The 17,807-nt window shown below is 45.4% G+C and overlaps 1 protein-coding gene across 2 annotated transcripts; it reads right to left on the reverse strand.

Annotated features, from left to right (window-relative positions):
• Positions 1–2,518: 2,518 nt before the first annotated feature.
• Positions 2,519–8,493, reverse strand: LOC149466285 (uncharacterized). Of its 2 annotated transcripts, none has more exons than XM_089672945.1 (9): positions 8,389–8,493; positions 7,884–8,033; positions 7,079–7,231; positions 6,869–6,992; positions 6,608–6,712; positions 6,414–6,511; positions 6,030–6,147; positions 5,654–5,758; positions 2,519–3,771 (listed from the first exon to the last, which is right to left on the reverse strand). In XM_089672945.1, exons 2-9 carry the CDS (start codon positions 7,959–7,961, stop codon positions 2,939–2,941), a joined length of 1,614 nt encoding a protein of 537 aa, XP_089529071.1. In that variant the 5' UTR covers positions 7,962–8,033; positions 8,389–8,493; the 3' UTR covers positions 2,519–2,938. The 2 variants fall into 2 exon arrangements, with proteins under 2 accessions (XP_089529071.1, XP_089529072.1); XM_089672946.1 differs by lacking the exon at positions 8,389–8,493 and adding an exon at positions 8,117–8,344.
• Positions 8,494–17,807: the final 9,314 nt, after the last annotated feature.

Raw genomic sequence — 17,807 nt, forward strand, 5'->3', positions numbered from 1 at the left:
GCAAGAACCCTGTTCCTAGGAGGCCATGCTATCCATGAGCAGAAGGATGCCCAACCTCTTTCTGATAACATTCTAGAGACACTGCATGCAGACAGCTTTACACCTCAGTACCAGTAGCTCTTTGCTTTGACCATTTACCATAGCCTGTTATCTTCACTGAATTACCATTACTCACTACTGTATATGGGCCCCACCATTGCTAACAAAAGACTATCACATCAGGAACTTTAAACATCCCAGGACTCAAGTTGCTTGGTTCCTAGGTAAAGGGAGTTCTTAGCATCTAAGCCATTATTATTCAAGCTAGTGTGTCTGTACCCATTTATGCCAGAGTATATATATAATCCTGATGTGATAGTCTTTTGTTAGCAATGGTGGGGCCCATATACAGTAGTGAGTAATGGTAAATCAGTGAAGATAAAAGGCCATGGTAAATATATATATATATGGAGATGATAAGTCAACAAGCCTTTTCTTCCCCCTTCTGCTGCTGGTGTTGCACTTACATAGTTACGACGTACCATTTGTAATCTTATCATCTGTTGCTATTTGGTTATTTCCATGTTGGTGTTTTGCTCTTATGCGTTACCTGGGGGTGTACTTTCATTTTGTGGTCTACTTTTTTGAAGGAGCCTCTAATATAGAGGTGTTACTAAAAAAATCGTGTTTCTTGCATTAATATTTCATACTGTTAATATTTGGCTGAACCCAGAGTGTCAGAGGTGTTGGGAGACTTGAAAAGGTCAGGGCAACCACTGGGGACAAGCATTATCAAGCGGCCCCTGTGGGGGTAGCGCTACACCATTAAAGTAAAGAGAATGCAACATTGTGTTTATTAGTTGGTAGTCATTTCTGAACAGAACCCATCCAAGTGTAGGGATTGCAGTCAAATTTAATGAGCCCCAGGTATGTTTGCTTAATATACACTCACCAGCCACTTAATTAGGTCCACCTTGCTAGTACGGGGTTGCACTCCCTTATGCCATTCTTCATGACATAGATTCAACAAGGTGTTGGAAACTTTCCTCAGAGATTTTGGTCAATATTGACATGGTAGTATCATGCAGTTGCTGCAGACTTGTCAGCTGCACATCCATGATGTGAATCTCCCATTCCACCACATCCCAAAGGTCCTCTATTGGATGGAGATCTGGTGACTGTGGAGGACATTGGAGTCCAGTGACCTCATTGTCATGTTCAAGAAACCAGTTGGAGATGATTTGAGCTTTGTGACATGGTGCATTATCCTGCTGGAAGGAGACATCAGAAGATGACACTGGAGTCACACAGGGATGGACATGGTCAGCAACAATATGTGGCATTTAAACGATGCTCAATTGGTACTCAGGGGCCAAAAGTGTGCCAAGAAACTCTCCCTCCCACCATGACACCACCAAAACCAGCCTGAACCATTGATACAAGGCAGGATGGATCCACCACACCATGACACCACCACCACCAGCCTGAACCATTGATACAAAGCAGGATGGATCCACCACACCATGACACCACCACCACCAGCCTGAACTGTTGATACAAGGCAGGATGAAACCACCACCAGCCTGAACCTTTGACACAAGGCAGGATGGATTCATGCTTTCATGTTGATTATGCCAAATTCTGACCCTACAATCTGAATGTTGTAGCTGAAATTCAGACTCATCAGACCAGGCAGCATTTTTCCAACCTTCTATTGTCCAATTTTCGTGATCCTGTATGAATTGTAGCCTCTGTTTCCTGTTCTTAGCTGACAGGAGTGGCACCCGGCGTAGACTTCTGCTGCTGTAGCCCATCTGCTTCAAGGTTCGATATGTGTGTTCAGAGATGGCCTGCTGCATACCTTGGTTGTAACGAGTGGTTATTTAAGTTACTGTTGCCCTTCTGCCATCTCGAACCGTTCTGCCCATTCTCCTCTAACATCAACAAGGCATTTTTGTCCACACAACAGGCGCTCACTGGATATCTTCTCTTTTTCGGACCATTCTCTGTAAATCCTAGAGATGGTTGTGCGTGAAAATCCCAGTAGATCGGCAGTTTTTTAAATACTCAGACCAACGTTCAAAGTCTCTTAAATCCCCTTTCTGAAGCTCAGTTTGAACTTCAGCAAGTTGTCTTCACCACATATAGATGCCTAAATGCATTGAGTTGCTGCCGTGTGATTGGCTGATTAGCAATTTGTGTTACTAAGCCATTGAACAGGTGGACCTAAGAAAGAGGCCGGTGAGTGTATATCATAATGGATAGATTGAGGGAAGGTATGCCTGGAGGGAGTCCACCCCTCCTTAAAGGCACAGGAGTGAACTGGACACCCAGCATATAACACAATGGCAGAAAGAGGTGTCCAGCGCGCCCCATTTCATGTGGACAATTTTATCTAATCAATTTCTACCTAAACACATGCTATAAACAGGATTGCTCAGATGAGGGGGGACAGATCGTACCAGACTGACCATGCTCTGTCACCTCTGAGCAGCTACACATGTCAAAAGCGAACAAGGACAAACAAGACATAACACGGTTAGCCACTAAATATTGTATTTTCATACTACTGTCACTACATGCTTTGTCAGTTTCTTTCTCAATGAATTTACCTAAAAAAAACCCAAACATTCTACAACCCTGAAGGAAAGCTCACACACGAACAAAAACAGACATCTCCTTTCTGTTGGCTACAATGCCAAAAACTGAACCAGTAAATCCAAAACTTTAAAGTCAGGAAAGAAAAAAAAGAAAAAGTAATAGCCGTGTGCTATCATCCATGTCCACAAATAGGCAAAAAAATTATTCACTATCCTAGTTTTGTTTCAAGAAGTAGGAAAGACACCCGTGTGCACACAAGTTGCTCGCCTGGCGTTTCTTGACACAAGTGCCTCCTGTTCCCTGTTGAAATATGACCAAAAAAAAACCCCAACAACATCCAGAACTGTTCTACTCTTCCTCATTCGGGACACTCATGCAGATTACCGCTTGCATGAAGGGGTTGATGTCTATCCAGACTGGCTTTGCTGCTAAAACCTCTCCCACACACAGGACACGAATACGGACGGGCACCAGAGTGACTCATTCGATGTCTGAGAAGTTGAGATCTTTCAGTGAAACATTTCCCACATTCTGGGCACGAATGCGGCTTTTCCCCGGTATGAGTCCTCTGGTGTACAATAAGGTGGGCTTTTCCGGTAAAACCCTTCCCGCATTCCGTACACGAGTACGGCTTCACCCCCGTGTGTGCCCTCTGGTGTACGATGAGAAAGGCTCTCTGGCTGAAACTCTTCCCGCAGTCCGTACATGAATACGGCTTCACCCCTGTGTGGGTCCTCTGATGTATGCTGAGATGGTCCCTCCTGGTAAACCGTTTCCCACATTCTGTGCAGCCGTACGGCCTCTCCCCTGTGTGGGTCCTCTGATGTAATGTAAGTTTGGTTTTTTTGGCAAAACATTTCCCACATTCTGAGCAGGAGTATGGCTTCTCTCCAGTATGAATTCGCAGATGTTCGACGAGGCTGCCTTTCCAGCTAAAGCATTTGCCGCAAATAGAACACGGGAACACTGGACCCGCTCGGTGATCTGGGCGATGGGTTATAGGAGTTGGGTGATTGGGTAAACTCCTCCCGTGCGTAGAGGGATGAGATAATAGATGTGCACTAAGAAGAGCTGGATGATGATTTGGGGTAACAGGGTTTTTCTCCAGAGCCTCTGTTGTGATGACATCTAATTCATTTCCTGGAAAGACGATATGACGTTTCTTTGAGTTATAACCAGTACCTTGAACATCTGCAGGAAACAGGGTTGGGAGAGGAAGAGTTGAAGAATTGTTAAATATACACGGCAGGCTAATGTACATGAAAAGTGTTTTGAAAAGATTAAATTAAATTAAAAAGCAATATTAGGTTGGGGTAATATATTCCTACGCACCACAGTACAACTGCAGTTTGAGTGAAAATCTATTTTCTAGGGACCTCTCTATGTCAGGACCTCTCTGTGTAGGGACATGAAAGCTCCTTCTGGGGCAGTCTCCTGAAGCCATTGGACCTCTCTGTGTACGGACATGAAAGTACCTTCTGGTGCACTCTCGAGGCCATGAGGCCTCTCTATGTTGGGACATGAAGGCACCTTATGGTGCACTGTCTTGAAGCCATGGGACCACTTTGTGTAGGGACACAAATGAAGCTTCTGGGGCACTGTCTTGAAGCCATAGGACCTCTCTGTGTAGGGACATGAAAACACCTTCTGGTGCACTCTCTTGAGGCCATGAGACCTCTCTATGTTGGCACATGAAGGCACCTTATGGTGCGCTGTCTTGAAGCCATGGGACCACTTTGTGTAGGGCCACAAATGCAGCTTCTGGGGCACTGTCTTGAAGCCATAGGACCTCTCTGTGTAGGGACATGAAAACACCTTCTGGTGCACTCTCTTGAGGCCATGAGACCTCTCTATGTTGGGACATGAAGGCACCTTCTGGGACACTCTCATGAAGCCATGGAACCTCTCCATGTAGGGACATTAAGGCACCTACTGGTGCTCTCTCTTGAAGCCATGAGACCTCTTTGGGTAGTAACATGAAGGCACCTCCTGGTGCACTCTCTTGAAGCCATGAGATCTCCCTGGGTAGTAACATGAAGGCACCTCCTGGTGCACTCTCTTGAAGCCATGAGACCTCTCTGGGTAGTAACATGTAGGCACCTCCTGGTGCACTCTCTTGAAGCCATGAGATCTCTCTGGGTAGTAACATGAAGGCACCTCCTGGTGCACTCTCTTGCAGCCATGAGATCTCCCTGGGTAGTAACATGAAGGCACCTCCTGGTGCACTCTCTTGAAGCCATGAGACCTCTCTGGGTAGTAACATGTAGGCACCTCCTGGTGCACTCTCTTGAAGCCATGAGATCTCTCTGGGTAGTAACATGTAGGCACCTCCTGGTGCACTCTCTTGAAGCCATGAGATCTCTCTGGGTAGTAACATGTAGGCACCTCCTGGTGCACTCTCTTGAAGCCATGAGACTTATCTGGGAAGACACCACTTGATGCACTCTAATGCCGGCCATAGATGGGTCAAAAATCAGTCTATTTTTCTGCCGAAAAAAAAATCAGCTGATTTTCGCACTGTTAGTGGGTTAATTGGTCGGCCATTTCTCGTGCTTGTTGCACATTTTTTTATCGGTCATGTTGGAAAGTTTGCGGCCGATTTTGACGATCGGCCAATTTTCCCGGGAATGATGGGCCAATCGCCCAACCGTTTTACCGATAAAAAGTCTGCGCATGAGCCGTGATCTGCAAGGGACAGAAGATATGGGGTGAACTTTATGATTTTATCGGCCGATTTTTTTTTTACCGTTGGTGGTAACGTCGTCCAAACGAACGAACGATTTTTCATTTTTTTTTCTTTTAAAAATCAGCCGATGTTCGACCCGTCTATGGCCTGCATAAGCCATGGCCTACCATCATTTTACAGATCTTAACTGACAACACCATAAATTCAGGCAAAGATCATGTTGTTTTACAAGAAGAAACCAAAATTTGAGGCAATCGTAACTCTTTTAGATACATGGTGGAGACCCAAGAAGGGAGAAGATAAGAAGATATTAGAAGTTGGAAATAGTTTTCATAGATGCTAGACAAGGTTGAATTTTTCATTCAGTATCACCTGTGTATGGCTCACCTGTGCTAATATTTATAGGTACTTCATCCTCTTCTATCTTCACACATATTACATCATCCTCCTCCGCACTGACATCTAAATTAATTGGTCCGGTGTCACCATGGTCTGTGAATAAAGATGAGAGTGAAGCCCCCTGTACTGAGATGTATGAGAGACCCCAGAGAGTGTGTGTGGGGGGAGACTGGTCACGTCTCAATGACATGAGGAGGAGAGCCGGAGTCTAATAGAGGGTGATGGCTTCTGACCCCCCCACTGGGTACATACTGTCCCCCCATTACTGTCTACTGACAGAGGAGGGAGGAGAAGAAGAGATGGTTGTAGTGACTGAACAAGGAGGATCTGGGACTCTTCTCTGGATTTAGTGTTTATTTCTCACCTGTGCTGATCTCTGGAGGGATCTCCTCCTCACATGGCTCATGATCCCTCACATACATCTCTTCTGCTTCCTTTCTAGCTTTTGTTCTACCATCAATCTGGAGTGCATCCAGCGAAACCTACAGAAGAATCAGAAACTTTCCTTCTATTGTTGTCTTATTACCATTAAACATAAAAGCAAAACTTTCTTCTGTATCGATCAGAGATAAAAAAGGTTATTTTCCAGGAATACAGAAAGACACCGAGCTCGACTAGACTAGACGTCAAAGATTTTTTTTATGGCTGGTTTTGTTCTGAGCATGATGTCCCTGAACTCCATCCAGGAAATTCAGGGTGGAGAGGTGCTTATCACGGACAGTTTGGCTAAATACCTTTTGGACTCTACCTGATAACGATGAGGGATCTTGTGTTGTTCCTGAAGGGAATCCCAAGAATACAGAGGACGGGGACATCTCCCTGCTGTATTTCTGTTACTGGATCCATCTGTAGGGAACACACGCTGAGTGAATACATTGTCCTCGTGTCTTTATGTCAGAGGATGTCTCTATGACATTTCAGCGCATTGTTAATCACTCTTGCCTTGAAATGTTGAGGTCCGAAGTCCCACCATGGGCACTTCTTGCATAAAGTTTGTATGTTCTTCCCATCTTGGTGCACGTTTCCTCCAGGAAGTCTGGTTTTCTCCTACAACCCAAAAACAAGTTAGTAGGTTATTGGCACCCATACTGATCTGATTTGAGTTTATGAGGATGGGAGTAACATTAGTTGGAAATGTTGATACCATAAATATGAGAAATAAAAATCGAATTGGATCCTCTCCTTTTACAAGAAGTCCCTTACCTGGTGATGTGAGGGGCGGCCGGTTTGCCATCATGACGTCCTTGAAGAGATTATTGTGTCCTCCTAAATAATCCCACCCCTCCATGGAGAAAACACCAGCTGCATTCTGACTCCTTATAGGAACCTGACACACACAATGATACAGTCACCATACAGACACATCCCTTGTCTGTTACTGGAGAATGTCCCAGAATTCCCAGCACCGCTCACCTCTCCTGTCAGCAGCTCAATGATCTCGCTGGTGACTTCCTGGACCTTTTTGTTCTTTCTCAATAACTGAGACGGAGGCTCTATAATGGGGCTTCGAATCTTCATCATATTGGAAGCAACCAAGCCTTCAGATAACTTGAAAGCTATATAATTCTACATTAGAAGCAAAATATTAAAACAGCATTCAAAATAAACATTATCAATGCATTCAATTAAATACAGCTACGATCCATTTGGCCTCTCTGGTCAGGTCTGTATTATTAATAGAGGTAAGAGCGATGTCATGTGACCTCCCAGAATCCTCCTCACCTCTCCAGTCAGGTCTGTGTGTTAATAGAGATAGGAGTGATGTCAAGTGACCTCCCAGAATCCTCCTCACCTCTCCGGTCAGGTCCGTTTTATTAATAGAGATAGGAGTGATGTCATGTGACCCCCCAGAATCCTCCTCACCTCTCCGGTCAGGTCTGTGTTTTATTAATAGAGATAAGAGTGATGTCATGTGAACTCCCAGAATCCTCCTCACCTCTCCGGTCAGGTCTGTGTTTTAGTAATAGAGATAAGAGTGATGTCATGTGACCTTCCGGAATCCTCCTCACCTCTATGGTCAGGTATGTGTGTTATTAATAGAGATAAGAGTGATATCATGTGACCTCCCAGAATCCTCCTCACCTCTCTGGTCAGGTCTGTGTTTTAAGAAAGAGTGATGTCATGTGAACTCCCAGAATCCTTCTCACCTCTCCAGTCAGGTCTGTTTTATTAATAGAGATAAAAGTGATGTCATGTGACCTCCCAGAATCCTCCTCACCTCTCCGGTCAGCAGGTAGATGATCTCCAGGGTGAGGTTTAATATCCTCTCAGTCGTGTGTTTCCTCTCCATCTCCATTTTCAGTCGGGTGATTTGTTCAGAAGTTTTTTGTTGTATTATTTTTTCTTACCTGGGATGGGGCTGTGTTTTCTGTTATATGAAACAGAAAGTGGCAATTAGAAAAAATAAATATGAAAGCAAATATAAAAGCAAGCATCGCACATCTTTTCCACCTATTTCTCATTGGAGGCTTCAGCCAAGAAGGGTTGGACCGGCTCTGTGCTGATGAGCGGAAGGATGGTCATGAATCCACTCTGTAATAATATTTGTCTCTACAGAGACCCCAATACAGCAGAGGAGACTGAACCCCCCTCCCCTCCCCCAGTGCAGAGCCCTGACTATGGAGGACACGTGACCTGACCCACTATATCACCAGATCATCCTTCTCTGTCCAGTCCACACAGTACTGGGAGCCCATTCTATCATAATAAGAAGACATTATCACCTCCTCCTCATACATCCTCCAGCGTTACAACCCCAGCAGGAAGTGCTTGGAGCTGAAGATGTTCCATCGAGTAATTCTTCTGTCTGTGGGCTACAACAAAATGGCCGACAACCTTTCTGCACTGAAGACACTTTCTGCCCTCACATGGCAGACATGCTCCTGAATTTTAGGTATACATTTTTGTATTTATTTATTTTAACGTAGTGGATACAATGTATGCCCTGCTAAGGGAGATTTTTTTTTAATAATTTTTTTTTTTTTGCTAAATTTAATTTTAGTTTACTACATGGCACCTGAAATATATGTTTATATACACACACACTGCGTATATATATATACATATACACACACATATATTTCAAGTGCATGCCATGTAGTAAACTAAAATTAAATTTAGCAAAAAAAAATATCTCCCATAAATAGTAGCCGCTGCATTAAAATTACATATGGTAAAAAATAAAATAATAATAATAATGTGTATGTACGAATATGTGTGTTTTATATATATAATAACATATATTTAAATAGGTATTTCTTGGAGAATAGAGGGTTCTTTCAAGTACCGTCGATAATCATGAGTGGAATAGATGTATCTCTTGTAAATTTCAGGTGTGGATAATTCTTACGCACAGTGGTTGAGTGAATATTTATTTTACATACATTGTGTGTGTGTATATACAGTGGGGATCGAAAGTTTGGGCACCCCAGCTAAAAATTTGTATTAATGTGCATAAAGAAGCCAAGGAAAGATGGAAAAATCTCCAAAAGGCATCAATTACAGATTAGACATTCTTATAATATGTCAACAAAAGTTAGATTTTATTTCCATCATTTACACTTTCAAAATAACAGAAAACAAAAAAATGGCGTCTGCAAACGTTTGGCCACCCTGCAGAGTTAATATCTTGTACTGCCCCCTTTGGCAAGTATCACAGCTTGTAAACGCTTTTTGTAGCCAGCCAAGAGTCTTTCAATTCTTGTTTGAGGTATCTTTGCCCATTCTTCCTTACAAAAGTCTTCCAGTTCTTTGAGATTTCTGGGCTGTCTGTCACGCACTGCTCTTTTAAGGTCTATCCATAGATTTTCAATTATGTTGAGGTCAGGAGATTGTGAAGACCATGGCAAAACCTTCAGTTTACGCCTCTTGATGTAATCCCCCGTGGATTTCGAGGTGTGTTTAGGATCATTATCCATTTGTAGAAGCCATCCTCTCTTTAACTTCAGCTTTTTCACAGATGGCATCAAGTTACCATCCAAAATTTGCTGATATTTTATTGAATACATTTTTCCTTCTACTCGTGAGATGTTCCCTGTGCCACTGGCTGCAACACAACCCCAAAGCATGATTGATCCAACCCCATGCTTAACAGTTGGACAGAGGTTCTTTTCATTAAATTCTGTGCCCCTTCTTCTCCAAACGTACCTTTGCTCATTCCGGCCAAAAAGTTCAATTTTAACCTCATCGGTCCACAGAACTTGTTTCCAAAATGCATCAGGCTTGTCTCTATGTTCATTTGCAAAGTTCAAACGATGATTTTTGTGGTGAGGACATAGAAGAGGTTTTCTTCTGATGACTCTTCCATGAAGACCATATTTGTACAAGTATCTCTTTATAGTGGAATAGTGTACCACAACTCCAGTGTCTGCCAAATCTTTCTGGAGGGATCGTGCAGTCAAACGTGGGTTTTCACTTGTTTTTCTCACAATCCTGCGAGCTGTTCTGTCTGATATTTTTCTTGGTCTTCCAGATCTTGCTTTAACTTCCACTGTTCCTGATGACTGCCATTTCTTAATTACATTCCGAACAGAGGATATTGACATCTGAAAATGCTTTGCTATCTTCTTATAGCCTTCTCCAGCTTTGTGAGCGTCAACTATTTTCAGTTTCAGTTTTCTAGACAACTGCTTAGAAGAACCCATAGTGCTGATTGTTGGGGCAAGGTCAGATGAGTCTGGGCATTTAAAACTTTTGAGATTGACATCACCTGGTCTTCCCAGACGATGATTGAGAACAATCCATGACACTGGCAGGTCTCAGCTTGGCAAAGGGGGCAGTGCATGCTATAAATTCTGCAGGGTGCCCAAACTTTTGCAGACGCCATTTTTTTGTTTTCTGTTATTTTGAAAGTGTAAATGATGGAAATAAAATCTAACTTTTGTTGACATATTATAAGAATGTCTAATCTGTAATTGATGCCTTTTGGAGATTTTTCCATCTTTCCTTGGCTTCTTTATGCACATTCATACAAATTTTTAGCTGGGGTGCCCAAACTTTCGATCCCCACTGTATATATATGTATGTATATGTATGTATGTGTGGTGTGTGTGTATATGTGTATATATATATATATATATATATATATATGTGTGTGTGTGTGTATATATATATATGTGTGTAATGTATATATATTTATTATATATACACTACACATTTATTTTATATATATACACCAGGAATTTCTTTTCCACCACAAAAGCAGATTGGAACATGCTTTATAGGGATTTTTTTTTCTTTCTTCTGCGTAGCGGACGGCAGAAATTTTTTTCTGTGTCTGTTGTTTTGTTGAAATTAAATGTGTAAAGCAGTCAGTTTGTCTGCTTAGAAGAGTGGGTCATGTGCCGCATAAGCTTCTAATGTTGGCCCTGAAATGCCAGGATAGTACAAGCACACCCTCCCTCAATGACCCCTTTTTGGAAAGTGGGCACTCCAATGTATTTGCTAAGGAGGGCATGGTGAGTATTTGGCAGATCTCATTTGTTGCCACAGGTTTTTGGAAAAAGAAGAAAGGAAACAAAATTGTTTTTTTCTTTTTCAGAACCCTGTGATAAAAAATGATATCTGAAAAATACTCACCATGCCTCTTATCAAATTCTTTGGGGTGTCTGCTTTCCAAAAAGGGGTAATTTGGGGGGGGGTGTTTGTACTATTCTAGCATTTCAGGGCCACCGAAACTGTGATAGGTAGTGAGGAAGTGACATAAGGAAATATGCCCTTTGAAAGCCTAAGGGTGGTCATTGGATCTTGGGCTCCTGTATGTGGATAGGCTGCCAAAAAGTCTCTCACATGTGGTATCCCCATACTTCGGAGAAGCAGCAGAATGTGTTTTGGGGTTTAACTCCACATATACCCATGGCATGTGTGAGCAATATATCATCTGAGACAACTTTGTTTGCGGGGCAAAAAATTGTTTTGTCATTTTCCAAAAAGTTTTGGCAAAAAATAAAATCTTCCATGGACTCAACATGCCTCTCAGCAAATTCATTGGAGTGTCTACTGTTCACAAAATGGTAATTTGGGGCATTTTAGAACCTTAAAAACTGTGATAGATAGTCAGAAAGTAAAAGCTGCGTAGATTCTAATATACAGTATATTCCATAGTTTGCAGATGCTATAACTTTCACGCAAACCAATTAATATACACTTATTGGGATTTTATTTTACCAAAGACATGTAGCAGAATACATTTTGGCCTAAATATATGACTAAACTTGAGTATATTGGATATTTTTTATAACCAAAAGTAGAAAATGTCTTTTTTTTTCAAAATTAACGGTCTTTGTTCATTTATATCCCATATAATAAAAATCCCAGTGGTGATCAAATACCACCAAAAGAAATCTCTATTTGTGTTAAAAAAGGACATACATTTTGTTTGGGTACAGCGCTGCATGACTGCGTAATTACCAGTTGAAATAGTGCAGCGCTGAATAGCAAAAAAATGGCCTGGTTGGGAAGGGGGGTAAATCTTCTGGAGGGCAAGTGGTTAATTCATCGATGAGTTCCTGTGCCCCGCAGTTGGTAGTAGATGAGGCTGATCTCAGTAGGAAGCACAGCATTGTCCTGTAGCTGGATAAAACCAAAAAAAGGACAATATAACATTCAAATGCCAGCAGAAAGGGTCAGACTTTTCTGAGTTTACTCCTGTGATGGACACACAGGAGCTGAGGGCTGCTTGTCTTCCTAGAAGGTTAGAAGACTCTTTCTGAACTTCTGGGACTTGTAGTTCCATATTGTCTATGTGGCTTCATGGACACTGGAACTCTCCTCTCTGATCTTCTCGATCTACTCACTCCTGCTCTCTCTACTCACCACTCTGGTGAGTGGTGTGGATGCTGTGGCCAGGACACACAACCCTCTGAGATACCGTGATGTGCCCAGTGGTGTAATTCGTTTTCGCGCTGACTTAGGCAACACTGGAATTGGGCATCTCCCACCACCACCAGCACCCTCCCCCACGGCCACCCTCCACCAACCCCCTCGTCTCGCCCACTCAGAGAGTGTTATTCCAGCACTAACCTTAACCTCTCCTGAAAGCAGCTGGCCATCCCTGGAACCAAGCCCGGTGTCTTAATTGAGCAGGAACTCTGCTTTCACCCTCCAGCAGTGTGCAGCCTCCTCGGATTCCATGGCGGAGCAGGGGCAGTGCCTCACCAGGTACCCATCAATGCCACATGTAACCTTTTTTCAGGGGGAGGTGACATCTCCTCCCCCTCCCCTGAAAATTGCCACCCAAAGCAAACGTCTTATTTGCCTCATGGTAAATGCGCTGCTGGGTGTGTCTATGGAGGACCTCTGCCCATCAGACCTCCTTTCCCCTACAACGCTGCCTGGATTTCCTCAGTTATTATTATTATTATTATACAGTATTTATATAGTGCCAAAAGGTTTGCTCAGCGCTGTACATTATAGTGGGGGGCAGAACATGAGACAATACAGTAACAAAACAGTACACGAGGGGTTCGAGGGCCCTGCTCTTTCGAGCTTACAATCTAGGAGGGAGGGGATAGTGGTACAGGAGGAAGTGGCTGTGGGGGATGGAGTGATAGGAGGAATGGAGGAAATCGGCTGTTAAGTGAGGGTGGGGTAGGCTTCCCTGAAGAGATGGGTTTTCAGGGTGCGCCTAAAGGTGAGGAGGGTAGGTGACAGTCTGATGGATTTGGGTAGTGAGTTCCAGACGATAGGTGAAGTCGTGGAGAGATCCTGCAGTCGGGCGTGGGAGGAGGAGACCAGGGAGCTAGAAAGTAGGAGGTCTTGTGAGGAGCGAAGATTACGGGTTGGGCGGTATTTGGGTATCAGGTCAGTGAGGTTGTTTGGGGCAGCGTTATGAATGGCTTTGTATGTTAGTGTTAGTATTTTGAATTTAATGCATTGGGCAATCGGAAGCCAGTGGAGAGAATGACAGAAGGGGGTGGCAGAAGCGGAGCGGTTGGTAAGGTGAATGAGTCTGGCCGCAGAGTTCAGGATAGACTGCAGTGGGGATAGCCTGTGTTGGGGTAGGCCAGTGAGAATGGAGTTGCAGTAGTCCAGGCGTGAGATAATAAGGGAGTGAACGAGTTGTTTAGTAGTGTCTGGGGTTAGGAACGTACGTATTTTGAAGATGTTGCGGAGGTGGAGCCTGCAGGAGTTTGCCAACGATTGGACATGGGGTTGGAAGGACAGGTTTGAGACTAGAGTGACATCTAGGACTTTGGCTTGCGGGGTGGGACTGATGGTGGCGTTGTTGGTCGTGATGGAGAGGATGGAGGGGGGGGGGGCGCGGGCTGGGGGGAAAATTAGGAGCTCGGTTTTGGAAAGGTTCAATTTGAGGAGATGGAGCGACATCCAGTCTGATATGTCGTTTAGTAGGTGGGCGATACGGGCGGAGACTGAAGGGGTGAGGCGAGGGGTGAAGAGGTAAATTTGTGTGTCATCGGCGTAGAGGTGATAGTTGAAGCCGTGGGAGTGTATCAGTTTGCCGAGGGAGGAGGTGTAGATGGAGAAGAGAAGGGGCCCGAGGACAGAGCCTTGGGGGACCCCAACAAAGAGGGGGAGAGAGGGGGAGGTGGTAGCATTATAGGTAACGCTGAAAGAGCGCTGGGATAGATAGGAGAGCCAGGAGAGAGCGGAGTCTCTGATGCCAAGGGAGTGTAGTTTATTAAGGAGGAGGGGGTGGTCAACTGTGTCGAAGGCCACGGAAAGGTCGAGGAGTAGGAGGACTGAGTAGTGGCCATTAGCTTTGGTGGTTAGCAGGTCATTAGTGATTTTGAGTAGGGCGGTTTCGGTGGAGTGTAGGGGACGGAAGCCAGACTGTAGTGGATCGAGGAGGTTGTTGTCAGTGAGGTGGGAACTTAGGCGATTGTAGACTAAGCGCTCAAGGAGCTTGGATGTAAATGACAGCAGGGAGATGGGTCTAAGGTTGTTCAGGTCGGTGGGGTCCAGGGAGGGTTTTTTGAGTATGGGGGTGATGTGCGCGTGCTTTAGGGGGGGAGGGGAATGCGCCAGTAGAGTGGGAGAGATTGAAGATGTGGGTGAGGGAGCATAGGATGGAGGAGGAGGGTGACCGGAGGAGTTGTGTGGGAACAGGGTCAAGGGGGCAAGTGGTGAGGCGGGCTTCTGAGAAGACCTTAGTGACCTCCTCAGTGGTAGCAAGGCTGAAGGAGAGGAGTATTGGGGAGGTTATAGTGTACGAGGTGTTAGGTGTGGTGGGGGGCAGGGCAGTTGCGAGGTCAGAGGAGGAGAGAGTTGATGGGGTTATAGTGGGAGGGAGGCAAGGTGGGGAGGTAGATTGAGCATTGGCGATGTCCTTACGGATTGCGTCAATCTTATTTTAGAAGTGATTAGCAATCTGGTGTGCGGTGAGTGAGGTACTGGGTGGAGGTAGGGGGGAGAGAGTAGGGAGTTTAAAGTGGAAAAGAGCCGGCAAGGACAGGTGGAGAGGGTGTTGATGAGGGTAACGAAGTAGGCTTGTTTGGTGGCGTGGAGGGAGGAGGTGTAGGTGAGGAAGGAAGATCTGTAGAGGGAGAACGCTCAAGGGGATCTGGTTTTGTGCCATAATCGCTCCAGCGTGCGACTGCTTATTGACTGGTGAGTCCCCAAACCTGTGATGTGTCTATTGCCCCTCATTGTGCCTGTATCGTGGTCCTGGACTCTGGAATAAGTGCCTGCTGGATCCAATTGCTGTCCTATCTGCTGGCCTGTACTCTTGATGTGCCATACCCACTTTTCTGCCCGGATCCCTGCTCTGTGCTTGACTCAACCCACTTGTCTACCTGATCCCTGCCCTGTGCTTGACTCAGGCCCTTGTCTGCCCAGATCTCTGCCCTGTGCTGGACTCAACCCCTTTTCTGGCCGGATCCCTGCCCTGTGCTGGACTTAACCCCTTGTCTGCCCAGGTCCCTGCCCTTTCCTGGACTTAACCCCTTATCTTCTTGGATGTCTGCCCTGTGCTGGACTCAACCCATTGTCTGCCCAGATCTCTGCCCTGTGTGTCAGGGTCCTGTCCATGGCAGAAGTTCTGGAAGATCTAGCGTTTCTGCCAGTATTCTGCATGGCCGCAGAAGTACACATCAGCCTCAGTCTGGTGCCAGACGGCCTTTATAAGGAGTCTCATCACTTTCTCAAGTTGCTGGATGATCTTTAGCTTCCCGTGCCGTTCCTGGTTCTTGTGATTCTGACCTGTGATTTCCTGTTACCGACTCGGCTTGCTCCTGGACCTGTCTACTCTGCTTTACCCCTGATCTGACCTCAGCTTGGCTTACGGATACTCTTTCTCTCTCGCTCCTCCGTGTATGACCTCGGCTATCCCATCTGCTCTGCTCTACGTCTGCTCTGATTTCCACCTGGTACCTGACCTTGGCTTGAACCGACTACCCAGTATACATCTAAATCCCGGAAGGGCTTGCATACCACGCACAGGCGCCTCCTGTCTGCTGCTGTGCTTCTGAGTGGACCACCAACCAGCACTCCTACAGGCGACCTGTGCAACTTTGGGCCTGACTCCCGCTGTCCCACTCTCAGGGGAGTCCGGAACTTAGCCGCAAGGGAAGCCCTCTTTCCATTGGCCTGCATCACCAGATACGTGATACTGTGCTTGACTTAACGCTCTGTCTTTCTGGATCCCTGTCCAGTGCTGGACTTAACTCCATTTCTGCCAAGATCTCTGCACTGTGCTGGAGTCAACCCCTTGTCTGCCCAGGTCCTTGTCCTGTCCTGGACTTAACTCCTTATCTGCCTGGATCCCTCTCCTGTGCTGGACTTAACCCCATGTGTTCCCGGATGCCTGCCCTGTGCTTGACTTAACCCCATGTGTTCCCGAATCCCTGCCCTGTGCTGAACTTAACCCCTCTGCCCTATCTGCTGGATTTAACCCTTACTACATCCTACCCTGGTTTGTCTGGATCCCTGCTCTGTTTTTTGGACTTACCCCCTGCTACACTATACCCTGATCTGCCCGGATCCCTGCATTGTGGGTTGGGTACATTTCCCTTGACATACCGTCTGGTGGCCTGGTGTACTGGTTCCCCATTTTGATGGACCATCCTACGTGGACTCTCGGTGTGGTGTTACATTGCTACCTGGTGGACTATTTAATTGTGCTGTGTCTTGTTATACCTACTGTGCCCTCACGTTCCCCAGTAAACACCCAAAGGTCAGGTTTTGTGTGATCTGCCTCCGTGTGTTCTCTCTCTGCGCTCCGAGTTTGTCAAACTCATGATCAACTGTATATGAAGATTTTCTTTTTTTTTTTTTTCTATTGATCGAACTAGATGGATCTTTTTTTCAACATATGTAAAATAACTTCCCAGAATAGCGAGCACAAGAAAAAAATGTATACAGTATACACATATAAAAATGAGTATAACCCTGGAAGGGTTGGCATCGCATTCTAAATGGTAGTGTGAAAGGTGCAATGTGTAAAAGAATACACACACGTTAAATGCCTATTGATAGGTCCTCACCCAGCTGTATAGTAAGGTTCTGTATGCTGGTAGGTGTATTGGCTCCTGTCTAAATTGGCCCTAGTATGTGTATGTATGAATGTGAGTTAGGGACCCTAGATTGTACGCCCCTTGAGGGTTAGGGACTGATGTGAATGTACAATATATATGTAAAGAGCTGCGTAAATTGATGGCGCTACAGAAGTACCTGAACTATTAATAATATATATGTGTATGTGTGTGCGTATGACCTCACCACCCATGCAAAACCCCCACCCCAAAAAAAAAATTTCTCAGCTGACCTCAAAACCCGCCCCCCCGACCTCACCACCCCTGGCCCACTCCCCAACCAAAAAAAATAAATATTTCAGCCAACCACGAAACCCGTCACCCCAACCTAACCACCCCCGCCCCACCCCCCCACACCAAGCCGACCTCAAAACCCATACCCCCAACCACACCACCCGCGCCCCACCCCCCACACAAAAATAACAATCTCAGCTGACCTCGAAACCCGCCCCCCCAACCCCCCCCAAAAAAATTATCTCAGCTGACCTTAAAACCTGACCTCACCACCCCCGCCCCACCTCCCCAAGCCCCCCCAAAAAACGATCTCAGCCAACCTCGAAACCCACCACCCCAATCTCACCACCCCCACTCCCCCAAAAAGAACTATCTCAGCCAACCTCAAAACCGCCCCCCCGACCACCACCCCCCACCCC

The sequence above is a fragment of the Staurois parvus genome, unplaced genomic scaffold (assembly GCF_062004578.1).
Source record: "Staurois parvus isolate SC_StPar_1 unplaced genomic scaffold, SC_StPar_1.0 ptg000132l, whole genome shotgun sequence".
In the NCBI taxonomy this organism is placed as follows: Eukaryota; Metazoa; Chordata; class Amphibia; order Anura; family Ranidae; genus Staurois; species Staurois parvus.

Coding starts and splice junctions, on each gene's coding strand:
- LOC149466285 (XM_089672945.1), bottom strand. CDS start 7,961: ATGGAGATGGAGAGGAAACACACGACTGAGAGGATATTAAACCTCACC. Junction 6,512..6,607: donor TCGGACCTCAACATTTCAAG/GCAAGAGTGATT, acceptor TGTTCCCTACAG/ATGGATCCAGTAACAGAAAT. Junction 3,772..5,653: donor ACCTATAAATATTAGCACAG/GTGAGCCATACA, acceptor TGTTTCCTGCAG/ATGTTCAAGGTACTGGTTAT.